Source organism: Poecilia mexicana, unplaced genomic scaffold (assembly GCF_051168715.1).
Source record: "Poecilia mexicana isolate PSO_F unplaced genomic scaffold, ASM5116871v1 scaffold_3, whole genome shotgun sequence".
NCBI lineage: Eukaryota > Metazoa > Chordata > Actinopteri > Cyprinodontiformes > Poeciliidae > Poecilia > Poecilia mexicana.
The window spans coordinates 20,191,130-20,208,923 of NW_028263372.1; the positions used below are offsets into that span (position 1 = coordinate 20,191,130).

The following is a 17,794-nucleotide window of genomic DNA, read 5'->3' on the forward strand; positions in this document are numbered from 1 at the left end:
AAAAGGTTGAATACATGGTCATGACTCTTTTGTTTCACTGTGGAGGAATTTTTGCCAACTCTTTGCAGAATTATTTTAATTTAAACATATTGAGAGGTTTTCAGAGTGAAAACCATGTCATCGTATTAAAATAAAGTCCAGAATATGACTGGAGCACTACAAAACATTTTTTAACCAGTCAGAGGTGGAGTTCCAGCTGTGCTTTTCAGTCACTGCTGAGCTGCAGGAGGAAAATGTCAAGTGAAAACATTGTCATATTCTGACTTTTGAGTTTTGTATTCCCAAACTATAGTCAGCAGATTTAATAATATTGCTTTACTCTGTTGCTCAGGTGTGAAGACAGGTAATTTGCCACATGAGCTTTAGACCATGAACTCTGGAAGATGAAAGAATTTTTACATTTAAGCTGCCTTCAGTTTCTGCATGTTGAATAAATTTGAGTAAATTAGTAACATATGTTGAAACACCTCACTAGTAATGGTAAACATGAAGTTTCACCTATTATACATGCATTAATGGAGTACAGTTTCACTTTGCAGAGGTTATTATTGTCTCTCACTTATTCTAAGATGTAAGCTGTGTCATTAAATTACTTGTGTTTTTGAACTAAAATAAACAATAAACCAAACTTGATATAGATCCATTGCACATGCGTTTATAAATTATTAGATTTTATTGACAATCTGTAGTAATAATCATAGGAAATCAATTTTTATTAATGGTCTTGGCAGGTTAATAACTGGATGATTGGGTTGCCAGGTGTAGTCTCTACAAATGCCCCTCAATACATTAGAAAAGTTGATTCATTTCAGTCTCGTATGTAGTGAAACACATAGATAGGTCATGATTCACCAAACATATTTCAAGCTGTATTTCTGTGAATTTTAATTACGCTCTGCAGCTAATGATAAACCTAAAGAATACATTTCAGATCATTAAAAAAACAAAAAGGAAACCAACAAAGAGAACATATTTGGAACAGAAATGTTATGCTATGACCTAAATATTTTTTCTAAAAAAGACTACTAAATTGACGGTTGTCCAGCATACAATTATTGATACCCTTTGCAAGGAAACAAAGCCACAAATGGTTATTGCAAAAGATGCATATGATTGCTATATTCAAACATATTTATGGAAAGTTGAGTGGAAGAAAGAAGTGTGGTAGAAAAGGTGCATGAGCAACAGGAAGAACCTCCGGTACATCCTTTGAATGGTTGAGAGTCACAGTTTGGAGACTTCCAAGCCATTGACTGCATTTGGAGTGAGAACGTCAAGACCAAATACACACGAACATGTCCAAGACATGGCTTCCAACTGTTGCATCATTACTTAAAGCCTCTCTTGAACCAGAAACATCGGAAGCTTCTTGCCTTTTTTATTATTTATTTATTTTAATTTTATTTCCTTTATTTAACCAGGTAAACCCCGTTGAGATCTAGATCTCATTTTCAAGACGGACCTGCAATACACAGCAAACCTGGACTAAGAAGAAAAAGAGCACATTTTTAGTCAGTCATCTGACATTTTATTTTCAGACAAAAGTCAAGAATAAAGTTTAACAAAGAGGACTGCATAGTAACTCAACATCAACACATTTTGTGGTACATTGTGCAATGGGAAATCGCACAAGGATGCAATAACATCTTGTTAACTGTTATCAGGTTTCACTAATAAGATTGATGTGTTCCAGTAACGGTGTTACATGTAGTTATAAAACATTTAGTTTGGCAAAACCGTCTGTTGAGCAGCTCCAAGAAAACCCTGTTGGGCACTGAGTCTGATAGATTCATTGCAGCACTGGGCTTTTCTCCCATTTGACAAGCACTAAATTGTAGTCCAGTTGATATACCTCGGATATCTGTGTTTGTTTGGTTTCAGAAGCAAATGTAGGATGAGATCAACCACCTAAATAAATCCAATTTTGCTACATGATCTCTTCAAGTGAGGTGACCTCATTTGTTAAAAAAAAAGATAACTCCATTTATAGAGTTCAGGGAAAGCGATGCGTTGCCCCTGCTGTCCTTCCATACCGCCAAACTCACAATGCAGAGGCCAGAGAAATGCAGCTGTCCCACTGTAGATATGTCATGCATACAGAAACATACCTCCTACAATCGTGGCTCCAATCTTTCAGACAGTAAAAAAGAAAAAGACAAATGAAAGACAAAAGAATAAAAAGTTGAAAGAGGTTTTCACAAACCCATATTTGTCCTCCTACCCAATGTCCAGGCAGCATTCTTAAACAGTTCAAAGAGATGAGTCACTTCATGCCCATTACTTTCTTTGTGACATGAGGGTGACCCAAGTTAATGATTTACACACAATTCTTCCCATCAGACCCTGACAAGTCCTCTTGCACACCAGCTGCATACCATAACTTGGATGGCTCACATTGTGAGCTCATGAAGTAATGAGAGCAACTTGGTTAAGTATACTACACGTGTGCAAAAAAATCTAGCCTATTGAAAGCACAGGTGGTGATAAGTACTGTTTACGTACCTAATGGGGAGTGCTGATAAAGACGTAGTTGACAAGTACTTTTGTTCTTTTTCTGAAAGGCAAATTATTTACCGTGTCCTTTTTTAGTATTTATTTTCCATATTTATTTTTTAAGCATAAAAATTCTGATCATATAGTATAATAATAAAATTAAGTAATTTTTACAGATAAACCTGCATACACTGTCAAAAATATTTTTTTTATTACCACCATACAATAAAAATGATGAACATCTGGAATTACATCTTCAACCATCATATAAAATTTCACTGAATGCTACGGAAAAGCAATACCATGTATCAATGCAAATGTGTGTGCAGGACGTCATGCTGGAGATTTAAACCACAGAGAAATATAGGTCTCTTGTGGCACCTATTCCTTCTGTCATGTCATAATCATTCCTTTGCCACATTTAGAAAAGATCCTTCATGGTTACCTAATGCACCTTGTGACACCCTGACAAGGTTATCCACAACCCATGCATCACACAAATGTGATGCTAAGCATTTTGAAGGAGGTTATCTGTATGTTTTTCAAATGCCTAGTCATCTTGGTGTGATTGATGTCCTGAGTGAATCTACAGATGGGACTTGCAGTGAGAAGCCCCCAGAGACCAGATGCGCTGAGTATGCTTGAATTAAACACAGAATTGGTTGATTTTTACTTCTATTAAAAGCATAACCACACAGGTTCAAAGCTGATTCCAGACGATATTGACAGCCAACTTTTTGAAGTGTAGGAGAATCTGGGTTTTGGAGTTGCTCCAATGACCAAAGATAACTTCCAAAACTGCAGCGTCTACATCTTCTGAGAGCTAAATGTGAACTAAATGAGGACCTTTGCTTCATTCTCGTACGGATGGCCGAGTTGCACCTCCCTGTGACCCTTACATGCTTCATGAGATGGACCATAAAAATAATCGCTTTGCTAATAAATTCAGCTTGACAGTCACAGCCATTTCAGAGTATATGTTTTCACTGCAGTCCCGCTGCATGAGGCATGCCCAATCAAATATATACTCACCAGCAGCAACAATTTTCCCATAAATTGCATCATGCTAGACGTGTCACAATAAAAGCCTTATGGTTCAGCCTGGTGAAGAAAATGGCCAACATTTAAGGAAAAAAAGATGGATGGTCAAATGGTGGCTCTTTGCTGAGGTGTTGAAAGATGAGTTAGTAGTGAATTGTGGTAGAGGTGGTGTCATTGCAGATGCCTGCTCCCACCGATGCTTTTGAAAAGTGACATCAACATCAACTGTGAAATTTGCTCATTGATGACCGGGGAGGGTAACCCAGTATATAAGGGAGAGACGCCTCCCTCACATGAAAGAGTGATCAACAAGTTTGACTTCTTCACCCAGATCGAAACGGGCCTGGTACTGATAAAGCTGCCAAAACGTTTACTTTATGAGGACAGAGACGCTGGTAAGAGAGCATTTTAATGTGGATAAATTCTTTAAATATGACTTTGTACAATCTGATCCAAAAACATAATGCATTTAATGTTGAGTGGTAAATACTCATAAAGTTGATTTCATTTGTTTCAGCGATACAAAATGTCTGCATTGAGGTACTTGGAAACATTGGTTCTGATCCTCTTATTTACACATATCCTTGCAGAGGCAAATCCAATAAGGTAATCAGTCCTTTTTCCTAATTCATAACTTTTGAAACTGAAAATGATCTATTTCAATACACTAACCCGAACACATTCATGTACAGGCAGAAATCACAACTATACTGGAGTAGTTTTGTTTCTGTTTCAGCAGAAAGCGATCCATCAGCGAGGTACAGTTTATGCACAATGTCCAGGAACACAAGCAAGTTGGAGAAAGACAGGACTGGCTTCAAGAAAAGCTGAAGAAAATTATCATTCCTAGCCCTAAACCACAATATGCAAGACCAGGAAATCGTAAAAATCTTCCACCAGAAAATGTTTTCAGGCCAAACACATGAAAGAGCTTAAGACTTTTGGTATGTGTTTGAATATTTCACCAACCAAAAGCGTCATGTTTCAAAGCTTCATCTATTTTTTTTTTGTTTATTTATTTAACAAATTTTATTTTTATGCAAACCTCTATTTTTGTATTATAAATGTACAAACTTTTTGAGCATTTTTAATTTATTTATTTGATTTGCTTCATATACATTTACCAGCAATATGAATACAACTATTGAAGCCTTTTGTCTGGCCATTTAGGCAAAGGGAGGAGACTTTAATATTTCCTTATGCACTCACTCATGATGCATTTCAAAACTAATTTTTGTGTATCTTGTAATATTAAAGGACCAATAGCTCGTTTTACATATTCTGAATTTTTTTATGTTATTGCACATAAAAGGAAATGACTGTAAAGTAACGTTTCAAAACATTAGAAAATTTTAATCAGAAATATGTATGCTATAACAGACGTACATCAACTTTTGTTATTGACTTTTTCTCACGTTTTGAATTGGGTTAATGTATTTTCTTTTGGATTTTATGACTGAAATGGGTTTATATATTTTCTTATTAATGTGGAGTAGAAATAATTGATATAACTACTGCTACACACAACTACATCCATTAAAATGTTTTATGCTTATAAAGAAAAATATGCCTGTACCTAACTTTTGAATTTCCTTATAATTTCACTCTTGCTGATTTGGTGCATCTCTATTACTCTGAAATTTCATCAACACTTTTTTTAAATTAATTATGTGTAATTTGTGTGTCTTTTGAATCAGAGTTTATGACTTATTATACTGACAAACAGGGAAATGGCCTGTATGACCTATATAAAGTGAAGCCTGTTGAACTTTGTTCTCCTGACTTTTTACTGGATATCTGGTTGAGCATCTAATTACTGTGATGGTGTTGTTTACGATATGCTTTGAGTAAGTTTCAAATCGAAAACACAGGGCACAGAATGGAAGAAAAGGGTGCAAAAAAGTCTTCAAAGGTTGTGGTTTGCTTAGCAGGAGCTCAGGATTAGAGTACAATAACTGGTATATAATAAGAAGAAGAACAAGAGGAACATAATATGATTAAACGATGTTATTAGTGATCTGACCTACAGTAAAATAGTTGCAGCTCAGATAATCTTGTGGGAATTTTGGTTCCATAGCACGGAGATGAGAAAAGGAAAAACAAAGAAAAAAGTGAATAACTCCTTCCAGCCATAAAGCAAACACTATTTTAGTAAGCAATTGTCTTTTGACTTATTGTTCTAGTGGATTTATCTATTTATTGTTGTGTGTAAAAAAAAGCACCAAGGAAAGATGATTTATCTTGTGTATACAAAACAGTTAAAAAGCTTGCTACTAACTTGCAACAGTAAAATACCAACATATTTCAAGAATTTGTGGGCTAAGCTTTATTGGAAATTATACTACATTTTATAATTACTATTTTTAATCTATACCAGATATTAAGATTTAGAATAAAGCTAAAAAAAAAGTTGCAATTGTTGCCTTTTTTTCTAACATGAAAACATATCCAACTTATCGCGAGATCTGGTAGTTGTTCTTCGTTTGATTTCCTTTTAAGGAGACAATTGAAATTCTTGCAATACTTAAAGAAAACAGTAGCTAAGCTCATTCTGAAGTAAGTTTAATGGTCAACTGAAGCGTTTAAATTTATATAGTGAACAAATAAAACCAAACCGCACACCAGCTAAGATTCTCGCTTCGTCTACGTCATCACGGCAAGGCGTCAACCGTTGTCACGTTGTACGTCACCTGAATGAGTGTTTTGAAAGGGATGGTTTGCTATGAAGCTTCTGGGATTATAGCGGAAACCGAAGCAAGATAGGTGTGTATTTCTTTAATTGTGCCTTTTCTTTTGATAATATTAACTCACGTATGTGAGTAAGTTTGGTGTAAATTTGGTTTCCGTACTATTATAGAAGAAAAACTGATTATAACTTATTATTGAACGGCTAACAAAGCAAGCTAATGTTAGCAAGCTAAGTATGCTAAGTATTTAGCCCAATCGTGGGCTGACTCAGCCAACAGAAGTGTTTCCTACGTTTTATTTTCAGTGGTTCAATTTGTATGTCGTTTAAGCGCGCAAGGCCATCAAGTTTGTCTTGCATAAAACATGTAGTCGTTTAAAATTAATTTCGTAAGGTAGTTTAGGGTTTTCCAGAGGCTGACAATGATAGGGGGAGTAAACTGACTTGTTGATTTTTACCCTTTACGTCTGAACAGATAATGAACGGTGAAAGATCCAGACCAGACTCCCCCCTGTTCGGGTGATGGCAGCACGTCTGCAGTCATATGACAGTAACTCTAGTGACACGGAAAACTGGGAACGCATCACACCGAACCGACCTCGCAAACTCTGCAAGCATTCGAGGTGAGCTCAATTTGGAAAAAATGCGACATCTTCTAAAACTGTAAAATAAATACATAAATGAAAAAAGTCTGAGCTACTTATGGATGTCAGTTTATTCTGAAATTTAACTTTGTCACGCATCTCTCAAATATTTTTAGAAAAAAAAAGGTTTATACAGAGAATACATTTATTCTCTTTACCTTCTTAATTCCAACTCATCAATAACAATTCTGTTGCATTTAATGTGAAAACAAATGTTTTAGAATGTTAATGTTTAAATAGGAGTATCCATTTTCAGTATTTTAGAGATTGTGTAATGTTTACTGAAGTTATTCCTCCATGCAACTTTAGGGAACAGGGATGTTCAGTATTTTAAGTCTTTTACCTAATGTGATGTGATTGTGGAGGCACAGAAAATTATAAACAATATAACACTTGTTCTCAATACAGAGATGTTTTTTTTACATTCAAAAGAGATTTAGGATTTCCAACTTCACAAACAAATAGTACATAAATTAATTAATTTAAGGGATGAAAATATAAAATCATTGAAAGTAATAAGTTGTCTGTTTTCTTTAGTTGTAGCATTTTTCTTAAATTTTTTCATTGCGTTGTGCTTAAATGTCATTTTGATTCAATTTTGTAATTAATTTTTTAACTCTAGACAAATTTTGCTACAAGATACTTATTATCTTGTAGCAAAATTTGCTACAAGATAAGCAAATTTATCTTGCTTATAAGATGTACCTATAGGGCAAAATAGGTACATTGCCCTATTTTGTTTTGGTATTTATTTTGTTTATTTGTCTCAAGCCTGTAGTCTAACCTGGTGACGGCCAGTTTGTTTGAATAACTAGAACTATTATTCAGATGTACTCATGCCACTGTTTTTGTTGGTTTCCGCTAATCATCTTTTTGAGTAGCTTACATTCAAAAAGAATGTAAGCTACTCACAGGTCACAGGTAAGTTGATTACTTACCTGTGACCAAACAGCTTGATCATGAGTCAGATAAGGACGTAGATGTGAGAGGAAAGGTACAGGGTGGTGTTGAGAGGGTGGTTTTCATTCTCAACAGTGGCCTTTCTAGTTTTTCTTTTTTTTTTGTTTTTGTCCCTTTGTCATTTGAACATTTTAGAATGTGGTCAGTCCAGTTGTACGAGTGATTACGGGTGCTCTACTTAATGCCTCTTGTAAAATCCTATTGGTGCAAACATACAATGCAAGTGTTAAAAGAGTGATTTACAACCTCTTAAGAGTAGATGTGTTTAAACTCTGATAATTTTCTGCTTTGAGTGACTTTCTGATTGTGTTAGTGTGGAGCTGCCCATTTTGCCCTTTTGCCTTGTCAGCTTTTTTGTTTTGTCTTGTATCTGATGTTTTTAGGCACTAAATAGAGCCATTTACCATAGAAAGTTTCATATCAACCATTCATCAAGTTGTGCCCACCAGGGAACATTTTGTACATGATGCGATTGACAACCAAGAATTTTAAATGAATTTCTATAATGTGCTTAACTGTAGATAAATATGTATTTATTTTTTGTTGTTGCTATGGATAAAAATCTGGCATAATTTACATGAGTAAATGTATCCAATCCAAAATAAATGGAAATTGATGTAATGGGGAAAAAAAAAATGCACACACACTGTTTCATTTTATGTGATCTTTAAAAAAATGTCATGACTATCTTGATAATTCATGAAAATACTTAAAAAAATAAATAAACTGATACTCAAAGCGTAAGTACATGGAGTCGGAGACAGTGTATTCACTGGGCAAAATGGGACAAAATAGTAATTCCTGGAGCCAAAATGGAAAGCGGTATATTAAACTAGAGCAATCGCATTGTTACAACTTCAATGGAAATGTTTTGGCCTTGAGGAAACGAAGGAATGAAAATTATATGTGGTTTTCTCTTATAAAGCAGCAGTCAGGCCAGAGCTTCTCGAGTGGAGGCAGAACAGAGGAACATGAGCTTGCATGGTGCCAGTGGGGGTTGCGACCGCTCACGTGACCGCCGTCGTTCCAGCGATCGCTCTAGGGACTCCTCACATGAGAGAGAAGGGCAACTAACCCCCTGCATTCGAAACGTCACCTCACCCACCCGCCAACACAACAGTGGTGAGTAGAGAGCCTGCGTATAAGTCATGTAATGGTTCTCCAGCTCCTGTCAGTCACTATTGAGAACAGCCGACTGAAACCCAAAGCTCACTTGTGGTTTACATATCATAAATCCAACAAATAATGCTTTTTTTTTAATAATGCATTTTAACCTGGATGCTTACAGTTTAACTTATCCTCCAAATTAAAATTTAATTGAGAAACTGTTGTTCCTTTTGTGTGAAGATCGAGAGCGAGATGGTCCTTCATCAAGGCCCAGTAGCCCCAGGCCTCAGAGAGTCTCACCCAGTGGTTCCAGCAGCAGCGGAGTTGTGAGCAGTCGCAACAGTAGCTTGTCTAGTTCTGACGGCACCTTCAAAAGTTTGGGCGCCGGAGAAATGGTTTTCGTCTATGACAATCCTAAGGAGGGAGGCGCAAATGCCCCCGTTGGAAACCGAAACACGAGAACCTCAGAGAGAGTCACTCTGATTGTCGACAACACACGCTTTGTAGTAGACCCTTCCATCTTCACTGCACAACCCAACACCATGTTGGGCAGGTACAGCACAATAATACTCACTGTCTGGTGTAGTTTTTAACTAAATTAAACATCAGATGTTCTTCTCGCTGGATTGAGAATATAAACCTGAGCTTCTTTGTTGCAGGATGTTTGGCTCTGGAAGGGAACATAACTTTACAAGGCCCAACGAGAAGGGGGAGTATGAGGTGGCCGAGGGCATCAGCTCAACAGTTTTCCGAGCAATTTTGGTCAGTTTCCTTCTAATGTTGTCTCTATTCATTTAAGAGCTTGTAGACTGAAATGTGTACATAATACACCTCATGTGTGCTTTTAATTACTCCTAAGCTAAAACAAATCTCCTTTAAAGTGAACTAATTTTCATTAGAAAGACATTAATAACAGGACAGTGTGGTCAAACAGTTTGATGATAAAGATGAAAAGACTGGATTATTCTGCTCTTATCACATCCAATTAGTTTACAACATTTTGTCTCATACTTTATTAATTATCAACTTTAAAATGTTCTTGTGTGTGTAAATGAATGTTGCTTACAAATAACCCACCTAGTGACAATTTAACAACATACAGTAAAAGTTTTAACTTGTGAATCTCAGAGGTGTAAAATACACAAGCAGGTTACTTATGTCACTTTAATTAAAGCTTTTGGTTTACGTATGTATATTTTATGAGTTAATGGATCCACTGTGTTTGAACCGACTGTCTTCTTTGTGATTTTTATCTAATTAACAGGATTACTACAAATCTGGGATAATCCGTTGTCCAGATGGAATCTCCATCCCTGAGTTGCGGGAGGCGTGTGACTATCTATGCATCTCCTTCGACTATAGCACCATCAAATGCAGAGACCTTAGTGAGTTCCCCAATGTTGAGGTTTTTACAGTCGCACATTAAGGCATGCACCTTCAGAACAGCAGTGTCACATTTTCATAGCACTTTGTCAAAAGAGGAAGAAAAAAACACATTTCATCGGTCAGAGGGTGCTGTTCCAGATTTCTGTGGATTGATTTAATTTAGACTCAAACTCGAGAAAAAAAACGTTCAGAAAATTTAGCACGACTTTTGTTTTTGATGCAGTAGCTAGAAGAAGAAGAAGGCTAAATCCTTGGTGCCTTCAGTGTCTGAAAGCTCCTTTTGTTCAGCACTGCTAAACATTGTAGATTAGGACTGTTGACAGCTGCTGCAGAAATGCTGCCGATTGTTTTGACATGTTTTGGCCAGGCTTAGATCTATTATAGTCTATTTAATCACAGTTCATCAGCACCGATTCAACTTTCAGGACACGAAATTTTTAGTGTATAAAAAATTTATTTTTTATACACTAAAAATAAATTTTGATCAAAGTGTTTTTAAATATGCATACTTGGAAAAAAATGAGCAAAAAATGTATTTTGAGATTTCTAATACTTGTATGTGAAAGCAGGAAATTAAATAATTTTTAGAAGTTTCCATAACACTCTTTTCTCCATCAATGATAATGTCTATTGGTAGTGCAAGTAAACTTTTTTTTTATCACTTTTTTTCCTAAGCCTTTTCTAAAACAGGGCGGCCAATTGGCCTGTTTGAATGATCTGTGCACGTTTACTGCTTCGGTGACCTTACTGAAGTAGATCACATTTAATTTTGAACTCGTCTCTTTTTCCCAGGTGCCCTGATGCATGAGCTGTCCAATGACGGCGCTCGACATCAGTTTGAGTTTTACCTCGAGGAAATGGTTCTGCCCTTAATGGTGGCCAGTGCTCAGAGTGGAGAGAGGGAATGTCACATTGTAGTTCTGACAGATGATGATGTGGTGGACTGGGATGAAGAGTATCCACCACAAATGGGCGAGGAGTATTCACAGAGTAAGTGCCTGCCTGCTTCTGCAGAAGACAGACACTGATGAGGTTTTGTATTTTGTGTTCACAGCAGAAATGTGTGGTAAATTTAATTTAATAAGATTTTATTTGTTCTCATTTCAGTTATTTACAGCACAAAACTGTACAGATTTTTCAAGTACATCGAGAACCGAGACGTTGCCAAATCAGTTTTAAAGGAGAGGGGGCTAAAGAAAATAAGGCTGGGTATTGAAGGTATGCTGGACTTTCCAGGAAAAATGTGTTCTGTGTTTTTCCAAGTAAAGTCAGACTTTCATGAAATGTTTGTGGAAGAATTTGACTTCATGATTTAAAAAGTGCACTGAATGTTTCACTTGGAGGCTTTTTTCTTTTACTGGAAAAATTAGGATTCAGATTTTGGTTAATTGTTATGTTATTTTATGGGATTGAATTAGTGTGTTTCACTCATGTCGTACTGATTCACTTCTTTAAAAGAGAAGTAATAGTTAATTTCAGGGTTTAGATAAAAGGTTAGCAGGGATGAACTAAGGTTAAACATTTCTTGTGTTTTCAGACTTTATTCCCTATTCTATTGTGTTTTCTCATTCTTTCATTCATTCTTTCCTTCCTTATACACTTTCTTTCGTACTTTCCTACTTATGTCTTTTCTTCAACTCTACATTATTCCTCCCTCCCCTGTGTGTGTGTGTGTGTGTGTGTGTGTGTTTCTGATGGACTCCCTTTCTCTCCTTCCTTTCTTCCTTTTCTTTTTCAGAAAGTTATCTGGAAAAGGAATTTGAAATAAGGAATTTTACATAAAATGTGAAGGAACCCTGTTAAAATAATACGAGTGTTTAAAGAGTTTTAATCGAGATTGGCAAGCGTAAAATAAGAATTGCATATATTCTGTCAACAGGTTACCCCACTTATAAGGAGAAAGTGAAGAAGCGCCCAGGGGGTCGCCCCGAGGTGATCTACAACTATGTGCAGAGGCCCTTCATCCGCATGTCCTGGGAAAAGGAAGAGGGCAAAAGCCGACATGTGGACTTTCAGTGCGTAAAGTCCAAGTCCATCACCAACCTGGCTGCAGCAGCTGCAGACATCCCCCAGGACCAGCTGGTTGTGATGCACCCTGGCCCACAGGTGGATGAACTGGACATCCTACCCAATCACCCACCCAGTGGGAATCACTACAGCAACAACTACAGCAACGAGCCTGATCCTGATGCACCTTCACCTGCTGTCTGAGGGCTCTGCTCCTCTCTCAATGCCTCTGCCCCTCTCTTACTCCTCTAGTCCTTTTCCCAGCATGCTGCAGCATGGAGCTCCTGGGGCACCATAACCATATTGCCTTGACACCTCCTTTGCAGCCTTAGAGCCTCAAAGAACCAGGAAGACTGTAGAAAAAGAAACATGAGGAAACGGAGACTGGTACATGAAAGAGTTCACTGTTGTTTTCTTTTTTTTTTTTTTTACTTGACCAAAGGAATTTATTTTTGTTTGGAAACAAATCTGTAAAAACACTTGGTATTAATATTATTATTATTATTTACATTGTTCTTGTACATTAATTTGATGGGTTTGGCTGAACACTTGTGGTGTCATTGTTTCTTCTTGGTTTTGTCACACAATTTTTGGAGTGACCTCCTCAATGTGCTTTGAAGGGAAGACTTGTGAAAGGAGAAAAATCAATCCAACTGGTCATGGGGGAAAAAAAAAATCAGACATAACCATTTAGTGTCATGATCTCCAGCTGAACTCCTCACAGATGTCTTCAAAATCCTAGCCATGGGAAATGTAGTCATTGGCTGGATTTGCTGTGATTTTATGCTCCTGCAGCCAAGATATTCAGCAGAGCACAGGCTGTCGTGGTCAGTTTGTTTGTGCTGAGCTTGAATTTGTTGTTTAAAACTGACATGAAATCATGAAATAAAGGTGAAATATAAACATTCATTATGTATGAGCCATAATTACAAAATGTTTTGCACACTTAAGTGTCTCATCAGTCCTTCAAAAAGTATAAAAATGTTGACTTTTTGAAGTAGTTAGGACATTTTTTTTAATTTCTCAGCCTCCTAAAGTAAAGCTAGAAAAAAAAATTGCATTTCCTGTGAAAATACAGCATGAATGCAGTAAACTGAATATTTTTAGTGAACATTGCAGAAGCATTTGAAGTCAACTGCAGGAGAGTTGCAGAAAAATAATAAATTGGCAGAATAAAGAAAAAGCCTGCAAATAGAAAAACAGAAGAGGAGTGAAAGCTTTCAGTCAAAGCAAAGATCCCACTCAAAGAGTATTAGAAATTTGTGAAGAACATTGTTTACAAAGTTAAACTGTAAGGTCATAACAGTTGATGAGCTTTAATTAGCTAAATGCTAATTCCCCCATATCTGCATCTGTATGGACTCTCCTGATATGGGGAACATCAGGCCATCCTACCTTCAACTAAGCTTTGTTTATAGAAGAAAATGTGTACAAAAGTTAGGGTTACCACCTTTCAGAAAGTAAAATAAGGGACGTCCACCAGACAGTTTGTGTCTAAGTAGAACTTCTTTAATGTACGAATATTTATATATTTACGATTTGTTCTTGAGATAGCCAGTTAGATTATTTTTGGCTGATATCAGTGTCAACTGGTGGTGATGTTGAAACGTTGGGCTAATTTATTCAGATAGGTCAAAAATAACTTAAAAGCTAATGAGAAGTTTTGCAAATGGGCTTTCAATAATTATCATTTTAATATGCTGCGCTTCAAAAGGAGGGTTGTAATTAAGGTTTTAAATAGGTTTGGAAGGAGTGTTGGAATCCGGGTTTGAATTAGGATTGAGGGATGGAATTAGAGTTGGAAGGAGTCCTGGATTTAGGGTTGGGAGTGTGTTTTAATTATTATTACTATTAAAGTACAAAACACTCCGTATAAAAACAAAATGTTGAAACAAAAAGCTCTCACGAGATATTTCATGAGTGGCTATAACTTCTTCTCACCACATGTGGGCAGTAGAGAATAACTGATTTATAATAAAAGTCCACATATATTTTACAGGATTTTATTCTCAATAGTGTAGACAGAATGTCTATATAAATGAGTTATATAGATCCTAATCCTAATAGCATTTTTTTCCTCCAGTTTCTGGTTAAAAACTATCTGGAGCCACAAAAACCTGAAAAAGTACACGACTCCTTGAGAAAAATAACATGTACAGTTGTTGCATGCTTTGTGGATAAATTAGGAACCACATTTTTTACGTGTTAGGTTTTGAAGCAAACAAAACTTTCACACATAAAGGAATGCATTCATTTTTCTTAATAGGACTACATTCGGGGGAAGACAAGGGGATGAAATATGTACAACTTGATTATTTTAAAGTATTTTTTTCTTTTATTTGGGAACATGTCTTAGTTCTACATCATTTTCAGCCAAAGTTATTAAGAACCACTGTGAGAGCCACAGGTTGCGGACTTTTGGTTTAACCTCTTAAGCTGAAGTGAATCCACTCAGACTTCAGCCCACAAGAAGCTTAGCAGCAGTCAGAGCTGGAAATAATGGACCTCTATGGGAACTTGTACCCAACACATTTATAAACTCTACATTCACTTTTTTGCAACTTCTGTTTCAGATTAAAATGTTTCTCTCATTCTGAAGTTACAATATTTTTCACACATTACAGTAACAGTTCGATTTTTGTGGGATTTTGTCACAGCGACCTGCGAAATAAACTAAAAGAAAATGGCATTTAGAAACCCATTTCAAGTGTTGAACGCAAGTTTGCTACTTAGAGTTAATGACACCGTTATAGTTTTCAATTTATAATTACAGAAGCACACGAGTCAGGTGGTTTGAACCCATTTCTTCTGTTGACTGAACCTCTTCAGGGAGGTTTGTGTGGTTATATGTCACAGTCTCACACGGTCAGGTTACGTTAAATTAATTTAGCAAATACTGCATTTAGGTTCTTTTTTTTTTTTTTTTTTTTGCTGCAGCCACTTGTTAATTTAAGCAATTAATGTTTAAGCCAAACTTTTTATCTATTAGTGTGGTGAACATTTTTAGTCAGGAATAACAACTTAAGCTTTAAAATGGATACAAAGAATTTTCCGAACATCTAATGCAACCTTTCAATCTGTCAACAGCTGGCTGAGGACAGACTCTGGTGTCTTCTAATTTAATATAATTCAGCCAAAGAAATGCGAACATGGAACTTGGACTTTGCTTGTCTCTAACCATCTGCTTTTTTGCAGGATTATATGTCGATACGGCACATCGCAACGTGTGGAATTTAATTTTAGACACTGTGGGTGGTTTTAAAATGCTGTGAAACAAACAATGGGAGTCTCATCTGTGATTTAATCTGCTATGGTGTCCATGTTTTTTGTTTTTTTTTGCCATTTCTCAATCTATCACTTTCATCTCTGCCCAAAGAACATGATAATTACAAACCATAAAAGTTTCACACCATTAATTTTGAAACATCATCCATCCATCCATTGTCTATACACCGGGGAGGTGCCTGTTTCCAGCAATCATTGAGCGAGGGAAGGGCTAAACCCTGGACAGGTCGCCAGTCCATCGCAGAATCATACAGGACAAACAGCCATGTGTGTACACTTGTGCCAAATGGCAATTCAGAGTAACCAATTAGCCTAATTTACTTGCTTTTGGACTGTGGGAAGAAGCTGTGGCACCCATAGAGAATAAAAGCTTGTTTGAGGAAAATATGCAAACTCCAGGCAAAAAGATTTGAACTCAGGACTTTCTTGTTGCAATGCAGCAGTGCTAACCACTGTCTCAGCATGCAGCCCATTGCGCAATGAAATATTGTAAATTAAAATATCTAGACTTATTTTCTTTATCAACCCCATCTGCTAATGCATCCTTTCACAATGTATTGCTATAAAGTTCATTTCTATCCAAGATTTTCTCAGATATTCAAAGATTTGGATAAAACTGATAGATGCTGTTGTAAGTTATTTTAGGTTATCGTTTTTGTCTTTTAATGATTAGCATCAAAAGGGATACTATGTATCTTATGTACTTTTTTGTGACTCTTACCTCTGCGACACACAATTTGTAATCCTGAGAAGAAGCGGAAAGAGCAAAAACAAAAAAGCTGTACAATGTGAAACCAGAGAGGGAAACGACACAAAGGGTCAAGAATCACGCAAACGTAATTTAAGAAGGAAAGTACTAACAGCTTGATTGTAGCACAGCAGTCATAAAAATCCTAATCATAAACAAGGCTGCAGACGACTTTGGCTCATGTTTTACGATGTTCGAAGCAAACTGGAACGCTTTTTTTCTCCAGTGGGTTTTGCATTGCACTCTGTATTAACTAATAAAGACTGACTCACTCTGGGGTGATGGGGGAGCTAACAAACAAAAGACCTTCTTTAAAATTCTTGTACATTCTTGAATTTGCATGCTTGTGTTTTGCAGTTTCTTCCAGTGATGTCCAAACTTAAAGTCACAATGGAAACTGTGAAGCTGCTGAACCACAGAGAAGGAAAATATTATTTATCTGATCAGATTCTAGTCATAACAAACCAGAGAACTGAATGCTTTTGTCTTCATAGTGGCTCATAGCCTTTTGATTTTTCTTTTCCTGTTTTGGATTTCACACATCTCCCCTATTCCTGCAGAATACTTCATCTGCTCTGTCATCATGCTCTCTACTGGTGTTTAAGATCCTGGTTTCCCCAGAGTCTCACTGGAAGAACCAAAGGCAGACCCAGAAAATGTGTGAGAGACTATAACTCCAATCCGACCTGAGAATGCCCACACTGCAATTAAACTGTGTGGACTTATTCCTTTGTCACTGCGGTAATGTACATGCTGCTTTATAGTCTTGCTGGCAGTACATGAATCATTTAAAAAGGAGCATTTATCCTGTTTTGTGTTCTGCTGATTGTCAGCAACAATTACATGTAAGTGGTTATCATACACACCAAATTAATTGTAATCAATCCCCTCTCCCAGGAATGAGCTTTTCTGACTTCCTGCGGCAAGCTGTGCTGCAAATGCTGGTTTGTGACTCAGCAGTCGACTGCTGCTTGACTCCAAAGCCTTCCTTTAAAAATGGTATAATATCTTACAAAAAAAGCTCTCAATCCAATTGACTCTCTGAACGTATATATATATATATATATATATATATATATATATATATATATATATATATATATATATATATATATATATATATATATATATATATATATATATATATATATATATATATATATATATATATATATATATATATATATATATATATATATATATATATATATATATATATATATATATATAATTATTATTTTTTTTTTTTTTTATTCAAATTAAGACAGTTACCACATAATTCCTTTCTTACTATGTCACCCAAATTTCACTTAATCCCTCATCCCCACCAAATTTCTTGGCTTTCCATGTACCTACTAATGAAGATTTAGACATTCTTTAATCAGGCCATGTAAACGTCCAGCTTGTCTTACTCTGGACTTACTATTTTAATTGGAC

At 36.2% G+C, this 17,794-nt stretch overlaps 1 protein-coding gene across 2 annotated transcripts; it reads left to right on the forward strand.

The window, feature by feature from the left end:
* Positions 1–6,165: 6,165 nt before the first annotated feature.
* Positions 6,166–13,233, forward strand: btbd10b (BTB domain containing 10b). 2 transcript variants are annotated; one of them, XM_014997197.2, is made up of 9 exons: positions 6,166–6,297; positions 6,696–6,843; positions 8,750–8,946; positions 9,172–9,484; positions 9,591–9,693; positions 10,196–10,316; positions 11,110–11,307; positions 11,425–11,535; positions 12,197–13,233. In XM_014997197.2, exons 2-9 carry the CDS (start codon positions 6,743–6,745, stop codon positions 12,526–12,528), a joined length of 1,476 nt encoding a protein of 491 aa, XP_014852683.2. In that variant the 5' UTR covers positions 6,166–6,297; positions 6,696–6,742; the 3' UTR covers positions 12,529–13,233. The 2 variants fall into 2 exon arrangements, with proteins under 2 accessions (XP_014852683.2, XP_014852684.2); XM_014997198.2 differs by having other exon boundaries at positions 8,753–8,946.
* Positions 13,234–17,794: the final 4,561 nt, after the last annotated feature.